Below are 10476 nucleotides of genomic sequence, written 5' to 3' on the forward strand. Positions count from 1 at the left end.
CCTTGAGTGAGGCTTGCACTGAGGCACTCCCCTTTCCCCTCCATCCTGGTCCATGGTTCCTCCACCACTGCATTAGCTTCTATATCCTGGAACTAACACCTTGTGAGGAGTTGGAAGGAGACCCGACACCAGGCAGCCTCACTATGTGGTGATTTGGTGGGTAGGAGATAAAGTGCTTCAAGTAAGTGGAAACCCCTCCGCTTCCAGTTGGGACTGAACTTACGGGGTGATTATTACCCTTATCAGCGCTATCGTCACTTGTCGCCGAGTGTGATACAACCCCCGACCCCTTCCCAGGTTGGTGATTGCGCCAGAGTCCCCACACTGTCTAACCAGCGGGTGACGCCGCGGCTGACGGCAGCTGGGGGAGGGGAAGAAGAAGTAGTGTGTCCCCGTAGGAACTCAAGAGAACGGTCCTCGGAGGCAAGAATTATCACGTGATCCTCCGCAACGCTGGCAAGGGGCGCCCTCTGCCCCTCCTTCTCTACTTCCGAACACACGCGGGCGCGCGCCGCGTCCTAAGGTGCTCCGGGCTACCCCGCGACACCGGCAGCCACAGCGCCCCCGCGACGCCACCATTCGTTCTTTTTACATGGCTTGCGCAGCGCGGACCTCCGGGGCAGGGAGAACCGCGGGGCACCGCAGATGCTTTAGGCCGGAGTTTCCGCTCCAGCAGCAGGGCTGGGGTTGGAAGGGGTCCTACCCTGGTGGGAGCGCGTCGGCCCAGTTACTTAGACCCTTCCTAGAAGAGATCGAGATACAGACACTCCGGATATAGAAACACAATGGCACGTAGGTAACGGAGTCAAACACGGAGACAGATGCAGAAGAGCAGACACTTAGGAGAGACATAGAAACCGTGGCACAAGGAGATGTGCGTACAGAAAAGATAGACACTTGGAGGTAGACTGACGTACAGATTGGCAGAGACAGAAACAGAAAGCAGTCAGGGAAACTGACGAACAGTTTTAAGAGCCGGAGAGCAACCCGATACAACAGCGCGCTAACAGCAGGACCTTCAGCGGGCCTGAGTTATTCTCACATGCAGCGGGTTCGGTCAGTCCCACACACCTCAACCGGTACCAGACTCTCCGCAGCATTTCCGGTGCACACACACCCCCACCCTTGGAACGTCGGCTCAGATCCTGCCTTTCGGCCCCGACCAGCCCCCAGTGCCCAGTCCCAGTTGCTCGCCTCTTGTAGCTCCGTGCCAGACTCTCCTTCCACCCCGCGGTGCTGGGCTCGCTCTCGCCTCCCCCTCCCTGAGTCCCGCATCTTCCCGCCAGATCCTGAACCCATTGGCCCATACTATTTGCCCAGCCCGCACTCCCGCCTGCGGACAGGACCCTCCCACTGCCGCTTCCTAGCCTACCCGAGAGCCTGGCGCGCTCCCGCTACCCCCACACCCCTGCCCCGCCTCCCCTCTCTCCCCAGGCCGGTGCCCGCCCCACCTCCACCGCGCCCCGCCCGCCGCGCTCTGCGGCAGTCGGACGCTCATCGTCATTCCGCTCTCGCCGCCGCCGCCGCCACCCCCGCGCCCGCCCCCAAGCACACCGCCTCCGCCCCGGTCCCTGTCACCGCCGCCGCCGCCTGTCCAGCGGCCCGGGAGGCGGAGGCGCGGGGGAGGAGGCCCCGCTTGGCTCTGCAGCCCCGGATGCTGCATGACTTCATCTTTCCGCCGGCTTCCCTGCTGAACTAGGGCCGGTCCGGCAGCTAGCGCGCCGCCCGAGCCCCGCCGCAGTCCCGCGCCCACCCCGCGCCCGCCATGTCCGAGATCCTGCCCTACAGTGAGGACAAGATGGGCCGCTTCACCGCCGACCCCGAGGGCTCCGACCTCTCCTTCAGCTGCCGCCTGCAGGACACCAACTCCTTCTTCGCGGGCAATCAAGCCAAGCGACCCCCCAAGCTGGGCCAGATCGGCCGAGCCAAGAGAGGTATGCGGCTGGGGCCCGGAGTAGCCGCTTGACCCAGAAATCCTCCACTGGGCGCCCCTCGACTGCAGTTCCCCGCCAAGCGCGCTCAGCTCTTGCCGCAGACCAGCGCAGCCAGTCGTTCGCTGGCCGGTGCTTGCTGGGGGCTGGGGGTGGGGGGTGACACCGCTGCAGTGTTGTGTCCCCCTCTTCCCCTCTCCCGGGAGCGCAGTGGCCCGGATTCGATGCTCGCCACCTCTGGAAGTAGAGCCCTGGCACCCGGGCGAGGGGGAGGGGACCGCCCAGGCATTTGGGGCCGCCTGAAAGTGGGAACGTGGGACAACCAGTCTCTTCTTCAGAATCAAACGTTGAATCGGTAGACGCTACGGAAGAACCTTCGGGTGGGGAGGGACGTCCGATTGGAAAGAGAGAAGGGGGAGCCGGGGTTCGGTTGTCCTGATTGTTTGCATGGGGAGGGGAGCTGTTGGTACCAGAACTGGGAAAAGGGCTCAAACTGCAAGAGGGTTAGCTGGGTTGGGGAAAAGGCTGGACAAACTGGAGATTGTGATTGAGGAGGGGGTTCTGTTGTGAGATGAGGGTTGAAGAGAGGTAACCGCATAAGCAGAAGGTCCCAGATTAGCTCGGATGGAGGAGAGTTCAGGTGGCGGGAGGGTTTGGACTGGGACGATGAACGGCTGGAGCCTTTGGAAGAAGGGGGCGTTCTTCCACAGGGAGGGGCGGGGAAGAGTCTGTGGGAGCTGGGTTTAGCAGTGGCTTGAGTCAGCATCAGGAGGACACTGTAGCACGGGGATCCGAGGGTCGTCGCTGGGCCACCAGCAGTAGCTGAGGGGGGTGAGGACCCGGGGCCCTTTCTCGCCGCCGCCCCCCGAGGCCGCGCGGCTGACGCGCTTTCTCCCTGCGCAGTGGTGATCGAGGATGACCGGATAGACGACGTGCTGAAAGGGATGGGGGAGAAGCCACCGTCCGGAGTGTAGACGCGCCGGCTCGCGCGGCAGGCTCCGGGCCCAGCCCCGCAGCGGCCACGAGCGCGGGCCGGCGATGCGGCTGTCGGCGTCCCCCGCCCCGGCCCAGGCGCCCGCGGGCGGGGGCTGCAGGGCCGCGCAGCCTCCGGGTGAGAGTGGCTGCCGCCGCCGCCAGGCACCCCGGAGCTGTCCGCTTCAGCACCACGGCGGCGGCGGTAGCGGCGGCGCGGACCCGCCCGGAGCCCGCCGCCGCGCTCATGCACTTTAGAACTTCGGGCCGCAGCCCGACCCCGCACACCGGAACGGACACGGAGATCCGCGGCCCTCAGCCCCCGGCCCGCCCCCTCCCGCACGGCTCCCTGCCCCACCCCTCTCCGGCCGTTCTGGTCTGCAGAGCCGGCAGCCTGCCGGTGTTGGACCGCGTACGCGGCCAGGGATGTTTGGCTGCGTATTTTGCATGAGCTTCCCACCCACCTGAGCCCGCTCCTCACCTCCACCCGTCTGGCGTGACCCCAGCCTCAGCCTCTTTCTAAGGGACTTCCTCACACATTTGTATTTTTATATCCGATTCTTTGTTTACTGGCGCCTCTCATGGTTCGTGCCCTCCCCATATGGTCTCAGCCACACTCTTCTGCGCCTGGCAGATAGGACGGGTGTTGAGGCTGGGATGGGACAAGTCCCTAACATGGTAACCAACCACATGGCCAGTCTGCCCAGGCCTGACCCCCGGCAGCTCTCTGGCAAACCCCTTCTCTCAAGATATCACCTTCCAAGGGCCAGGTCTGATTTTACCTTGGACCCCTTTGTCCTGCCCCTGGGAACCCAAATGGGGACTGCTCTGCACCTCTGGATGACACCTGTGGCCCTGGAGCTGTTCTCAACCCAGGGGTGCCCTTTGTAAATGTTCCTCCATCCTCACTGTACCAGGAGTGTGTGAATAAACACAGACCTCCCTGTGCGTGTGTGTGTGGCCGCTGCTTTGGTCTGCCCAGAGCCAGGCCAAAGTGGCTCCAATACTTTTTGTGGAAGGGGGCAGCTACTCCAGTGCATGTTGCTGGCAGGGAAGGGTTGCCAAGTAAACAGACTGGCCAGCCTGGCCATGAACATCGTTATCAATGTAGCCTCTTTGAGTAAATACACACCCTAAGCAGGATAATCACCAGAGTTGGTGAAACTGGGGTCAGAAGGAAAAAGCAATTTTGATTTAAAGTGTGCAGCCTCCTGTGTATAAATCTGGGTTGTGGGGGGGACTGGTCCCAGTGTAGTGGTTTTGGTCAGTAACAGGCCCCAGGGATGCAGGTCGCTGAGTGTGGTTGACCTGCTGAAGGGTTATGCTGAGTTTTGACCCTGGAAATGAATCACTGTTGATTCAGTATGGTGAGGGAAGAAGTTAAGGAAGCCAAAAACTAGGGACTTGGGATCTAGTTTGAGCTGGCCTGTATTTCATGTGGGATTGCTTCTATCAGCTCTGTGTTGGGCATGAGGTTCCTGGGATGTGAGCACCTTGGACCCAGCCCTAATCCCTGAGTCAGGAATTCCAACTATTGAGGAGCCCAGGGCAAAAGGCAGAGAGGGCTGGAGGACCACGCTTCTGGCCTCACAGCTGAATGGCACCTAGAAAGTCCTCATGATCTGAGTCCTGGAGGAAGCAAGGTGAGGTGGGAGGTCTGGGGGGTGAGAGGATTTGGGCCCCAAGGGCCTGCTGGGCCACACTGAGCTCTTTGCCCTTCTGCATGAGGTAGAGATGGAAGTGGAAACCACTGCCATAGGTTGCATGCCTCAGAGACCAGCCATAACAGGCTTGGGCATAGTGTCTGGTCCGAAAGTGGGGGGCAGCAGAGGTCAGTGAGATGAAGCGGCCCCCGGTGACCAGCACCCGGCTCACCTGCAAGGCAGACAGAGAAGCCATTGGTGAAGAGTGCATTTCTAGGTTCTTAAAGGTTGGTATTGCCCCAGGTACCCTCCCAGGTACTATTCTACATCCAGTAGTTCAGGCAAAGACCAGTTCTTTGCCCCTGGTCATTCCATAGGGGTAGGGCTATAATTCTAGACAGGTAGGAGCATGGGAGTGATGTCAGGTACAAGAGGCACTGCTTTCCTGCCAACGGCTCCCCCTCCCAATCTGCATTACCTGTCTAGAACTTGGCAGCTACTTCATCCCTATGGCAACCCAGTAGCCAATCATCAGCCCCTGTGAACCTGACCACTCCAGCCCCTTATAATCTTGACCCATCTTAAGCCTCTCCTTCCTTCAGGTAACCACAATCCTGAGGGTGACCCACCACCTGCTTCAAATCATGCCTCCTTCTGGCTTCTCAATTCTTTCAATCTCCTGAAACCTCAACCTCTCATCCCTACCTTCTGGTCTGCCCTCCTCTCTCGTAGTTCCCTCACCTCACTCAGCACCTGGTTCACAGTGTGGATACCTTCAGAAGACACGGTCCAGGGATCTTGTTCTCCAGCCAAAAGAGCATCCAGTGTGCCCTTCTCAAGTACCACATTGAAGGAGCCACTGGGGAAGTCCAGTGCCCGCACATCCATGGTCTCCCAGCGCAGCTTGGGCACGTGGGCATAGCGAGTTCTCATGGCAGCCACCACTACTGATGAGTAGTCCACACTGGTCACATCAGGGAAGCCCCCAAGGAACAGCTCGTAGCTCAGGGCACTGTTCCCACAGCCTGGGATGTGGGGTGGCAAAATGGCTAGGTTAGCTTGGTTCTCCCCTCTCCAGTTATCCATCCACTCTTGGCCCATTTTCTCTCAGTTCAAACCCTTCTGTACTGAGGAAGAAGTGCTATGGTATAGAAAAGACCATGAGCCTTGGAATCAGACAAGCCTGGGCACATGCCTGGCTCTATCATTCCTAGCTGTGTGGACTAGGGCAAGTTGTTTATATACTAGGAATTCGGATTTCATACTCAGAAAAGTGAAGATAACAATACCTAGCCTACTTGCCAGATGGAGAATAGCTGAAGGAGCTCTGAATTTAGGAGTTCAAAGATCTGAGTTCTGATATTCCTAGTCACATGGCAAGGCATGTGCCATGGCAAGTCATTCAATTCTAAGCCTCAGTTTCCTCAAACTCAGAGTGGGAATAACATTGGCATCAAGAGGACCAAAATTATGAGGATAATACTAGTATTATCCTAATCCCTAGCTTCTCTGAGAACCTCTGACAGTGTCAGCCCTGGGAAGATTCATGTTAGGGGTTATTATCCTACTTTGGTTTCCAAGACAGAGTTAACAAGTGAAGGGGAAACTAGGTGGGGACACAGTGGAGCTGATCCCTTGTAATTCCTTGATGTCTGTATTGAGCACTACATATTGGGTTCTGCTGATGAATAACCCCTTTAAGGGGCTCATGCTTTAGTGGGAGGAACAGATATGCAATCAGGCAATTGCCATGTAACGGGAGAAGTGTTTTAGTAGGGACAGGCTGTGAGAACACATAGGATGGCCCCTGTCCCCACCTCCGGCAGGTTGGCCAAGGGTTTCAGGGAACCTGACAACAAATCAGAATCTTGAAAAATCCTAACACTCTGGTGGGAGGTGCCTGGAAAGCAGTCCAGAAGAGGGCAGGGTATGGAGAGAGAACTGGTGGCAATTAGAGGAGTGGATGTGGACTCACGGTCCAGTGGGCATGACTTTTTTCAAAGATCTGTTGGCCTCTCCCAGAACCTCTTGTTGTTGGTCTCAGCCTGAGAATGGGGCTGGACAACAGCTCTAGTGGCCCCACTTGGGGATCTCCAGTTCTTGGAATTAGATTACCTTTAATCCCCATTCACCTCCCTAATTGGATCACAAGATCAACTGCTGGGATAGCCCTAATCTAGCAGGGTTTGGCTCAGAGGCTACAGGCTGGTCCTCAGGCCCTGTGGCTTAGGGAGACTATTATCTCACCTGGGGAAACCAAATACATGCTCTCTCTCACTGGAATAACAAGCTCTGATAAATACACCACGTGGGATGGGAGGTGAGGGTGGCTGACCAGGAGACCCTAACTCTTAGGCTGAAATCCCATTGGGTTTGCTGACCCACAATCCTTTCACCACCCCACACCAGACTTCATATGCCTGGAGAGCTCTGCTCACTGTGAAAAAACCCAAATTTCCTTCCTCTGCTCTCCTTTGTACAAGAATGGCATCTTCCAAGAGACCTTTACTAAGGATGAAGGGAGAACAAAACCTGACCACAGAGCCAGTCATGCTGATAAAGCAGTGGTTTCTGATCATGCTGCCTCAGTGAGGTGGGGCTAGCAACTAAGATTGGGCTTGGGAAGGTCACTGCATCCCTGTGCAGGGCCTTAGGGAAGCAGAGCCCTGGAGAACCCAGCTGGATCCAAGAAGCCACTACATGGGAGCCTGGAGCTATGTGGTTGCTAGCCCAATATCATGAGCATAAGGTATAAGCCAGAATACTAACTCATTTACCACAGGAAAAACAGCCACCATGGGGACTCGACAGTCAATCCTCTGGTCAGTCCCTTCTTTCTTCTATAGGAAGTACAAATTGAAGCTAGATTATGATCACAAAATTCCTACAGAGCATGGAGTCTCTCCTACAGAGAGAACTCAGACACATGTAATAATGGCAAAGCTGGGACAGCCATATGCATTTATCTGCTGTGAGGATATTCTAGCCACAGAAATCAGACACACAAGTCCTCAGGCTGGGCACTCTGTTTCTCTGAAAAGTCCAGGGTAAACTGCTTCTCTGATTCCTATTTTCAATAATAAGAATCATAGCTAACATTCATTGAACACTGAGTACTATGCAAGCACTTTATAAGAATTATCTCAATTTAGTTTTACAGTAGCTCCACACAAAAGATACTATTATTACCATTGTTTTTCTAGATGGAGAAATTGCAGCTGCCCTCAGTTGTGGATAAGGAACTTTCCTAAGGTCATATGGTCAGTGGTAGGGCCAGAATTTGGATACAGGCCTCACACCAGAACTAGAGCTCTTAAACCACTATGCTAAACTATCTCCCAGTTTTCAAGAGTTCCACTCACCTTTGGTCATGACATTTTGTCTTTATATTAATATGACCATTAGACCACAATTCTCAGTTATGTCATTTTATCAGTTTCAACAGTGTAGTGCAGCAGGAGAAATAAAGCTCTGGAGTCAGATGCTACCTTTCTTTCACCTTGTTGCATGACAGTAGTGGACACTATCAGTGCTCTGACCAGATCACTTGGACTGTCCCAAGGTTTTGGCATGTGTTTCCTTCTGACAGTTTGCTTCTGTGACTCTACAGGCTGAAACTATCCTCAGGGAAATTTCACCTGTGATCACAATCCTGCTTAGCCTCTTCATCTTCCCTTTCCCTCATTCTCTTACCAGTTTCTCTTGGGAGCACTTCTCTAGTAGATAACTGGGATATGAACCCTCATTTTAGGATTTGCTTCTGGGGAACCCAACCTGACACAATGACCTAGAGCAGAGGTCACCAAATCCATCTTATTGTTGTTGTTGTAAATAAAGTTTTACTGCAACACAGCTATTCTCATTCACTTATGTATTGACTGTGGCTGCTTTTTCATTCTGACAGCAGTATTGAGTAATTGCAACAAATTATAGAGCCCATAAAGTCTTAAATATTTACTCTTTGGCCATTTTCAGAAAAAGTTTACTGACCCTAATCTAGAATAAATTTCACAATACTTATCACTCACCTCTAGGGGTTGTCATGAGGATTAAATAAATTAGAAGGGTTCCTTAGCACCTACCAGATGGTCAACTTAGGTTTTTTGAGGTGGAATGTAACATAGGGTACTCTCCAAGATGTGGGTCTTGTTCTTAGAGCTTGGGCATCCTACCTGGAAAGTTTTTCTTTCTGATTTTACACTTTCCTCCTTTCTATACAGAAAAGGATAACTTCCAGTCAGATTTTTTTTTAAGGTAGTGTTACTCTGCCAATCACCAGCATGAGAGTCAAGCTGTGGGCTTTTTGAAACTACATATTCCTGAGACCCACTTTAGACTGTACCTAGATTAGAATCTCAGAGTGGGGTCAAGTTTCCAGGTGATTTTGATGGACACTAAAGTTTGAAAAACTCAGATCTATGGTAGAAGAGGTTTGGGGGAACACAGAGAAAACCTTGAATATACATGGGGCTTTTTATTTTGCCAGGCATTTTTCTAGGTATCTTTCACATTCACTCAATCATTTAAAAAACCCGATAAATCAGTACTCTTGTTTTTCTAAGGTTAGGAAATGGAGGCATAAAAATGTTTAAGTATTTTGTCCAGTATTCCACACCTAAGATTCCAACATAATTAACTGCCTCCAGGGTCCAAATTCTTAAGCACTAAGTTACACTTCCTTTCTAATCCCCAGAATGGTCTATTTCTCAAACTGAGTTGGACACACACATGTGTTAGATTATTTATATCTGACATGTATGCTGTTACAGATCTTTTATACATATAAAATATTTCACTTGAACATATGCATGCTTTTACAAATACCAAAATAAAAACTATAATTGGAAGAGAATCTGTCTCTCAAGCCAATCTTACTAGAGCCCGCAAGGCTGGCAGAGGGAGAGAACCCAGAGAGGGCAGCTGGACCTCTGGGAGCCAAACCTTGCGTCCCCACACTTCTTGTTTGGGTAATCACACCAATCTAGGTTGCAATCTCCCCTACGGCCTCAGAGGACGCTGTCCTCACCCACACTGCCAATGGGCATGGGACCAAGTTTTAGTTAGGGTGCGAAGAGTAACAATTCTTTCTACGTGCCAATGGCTTCCAGCGCCCAGGGGCGCAAAGAGAAAAGTGCTAGGCATTGTCCCCCAGGTTCCTGCACGTATATTATCCGACATAAGCTCGCAGTCCCTTTTCAAGAAGTGCACCTGAAGCTCAGAACAGGTTCTTGACTTACCCTAAGCCACAGTCAACTAGCGTTCAGACTTGGAACTAGGTCCTTTGAGCTCTCCAGTGCTCAAGGCTGCCTCTCAAGGGTCCGGAACGGGATCGTGGGTCACCTACCAAGCTCACACTCAGAGAGACTGTCTTTCTCCACGGGGTCCCCGGACTAAGACTTTCTTGGCTCCTGTGGCTCTGGCTAAACACTGCCAAGATTCTTCAGGTATTGAGTCTTAGCTCCCAACTGGGGCGTTCTCCGAGATGGGTAGACAGACACGGGAAAAGCGGATAGCGCAAGGCCGGTCCCACCAGATCCAGCAGGGCCGGGCAGCGCCGGGACTACCCACCTAGCACCAGGATACGATCCTCGGGCCGCAGCTCCGGCTCTAGGAGGGCACGGAAGGAGGAGAAGTCGCCGAACCATTCGTAGGGGTCAGAGTCAGCCGCGTCCAGGTAGCGTTGGTCCCAGTACTGGACCTCACGGTACCCGCAGTTCTGCTTTGGTAACTCCGGCTGGGGTACCAGGGTACCCGGAGAAGCCATGATTGCAACGACCGCGCTGTCAGGGCCGAGTGCCTACACCTTTGGGGCTTTATGCCCCTATGCAGCCAATCGGGGTAGTGGCATGTAGGAGGCGTGGTCTTTATGTCTCCGCCCACCATCTCCAATTGCTCAACATAAACACGTGGAACTTCCGTCCTCTGCTAAG

At 53.7% G+C, this 10476-nt stretch overlaps 2 protein-coding genes across 3 annotated transcripts in view; one reads left to right on the forward strand and one right to left on the reverse strand.

Moving 5' to 3' along the window:
• Positions 1 to 10372, reverse strand: part of ECE2 (endothelin converting enzyme 2) — a 31633-nt gene extending 21261 nt beyond the window's left edge. The window contains exons 1-3 of one of the 2 annotated variants that reach the window (XM_017657404.3): positions 10115 to 10358; positions 5288 to 5571; positions 4314 to 4778 (exon numbers count right to left, since the gene is read on the reverse strand). In XM_017657404.3, the coding sequence (XP_017512893.2) occupies positions 4491 to 4778; positions 5288 to 5571; positions 10115 to 10310 (768 nt within the window). In that variant the 5' untranslated portion in view covers positions 10311 to 10358 and the 3' untranslated portion in view covers positions 4314 to 4490. Of the gene's footprint in view, positions 1 to 4313; positions 4779 to 5287; positions 5572 to 10114 lie in introns of those variants that run through there. The other variant, XM_017657406.3, reaches the window with a different exon arrangement.
• CAMK2N2 (calcium/calmodulin dependent protein kinase II inhibitor 2) lies at positions 1543 to 3305 on the forward strand. The gene is made up of 2 exons (XM_037024106.2): positions 1543 to 1934; positions 2835 to 3305. The coding sequence occupies exons 1-2, from the start codon at positions 1766 to 1768 to the stop codon at positions 2903 to 2905; spliced, it is 240 nt and encodes a 79-aa protein (XP_036880001.1). The 5' UTR covers positions 1543 to 1765; the 3' UTR covers positions 2906 to 3305.
• Positions 10373 to 10476: the final 104 nt, after the last annotated feature.

This window comes from Manis javanica, chromosome 3 (assembly GCF_040802235.1).
Source record: "Manis javanica isolate MJ-LG chromosome 3, MJ_LKY, whole genome shotgun sequence".
In the NCBI taxonomy this organism is placed as follows: Eukaryota; Metazoa; Chordata; class Mammalia; order Pholidota; family Manidae; genus Manis; species Manis javanica.

What these genes read in the sequence shown, in the direction of transcription:
- CAMK2N2 (XM_037024106.2), top strand. Translation starts at nt 1,766, where the DNA reads ATGTCCGAGATCCTGCCCTACAGTGAGGACAAGATGGGCCGCTTCACC. An exon ending in GATCGGCCGAGCCAAGAGAG is followed by an intron (nt 1,935 to 2,834) that starts GTATGCGGCTGG and finishes CTCCCTGCGCAG; the next exon opens with TGGTGATCGAGGATGACCGG.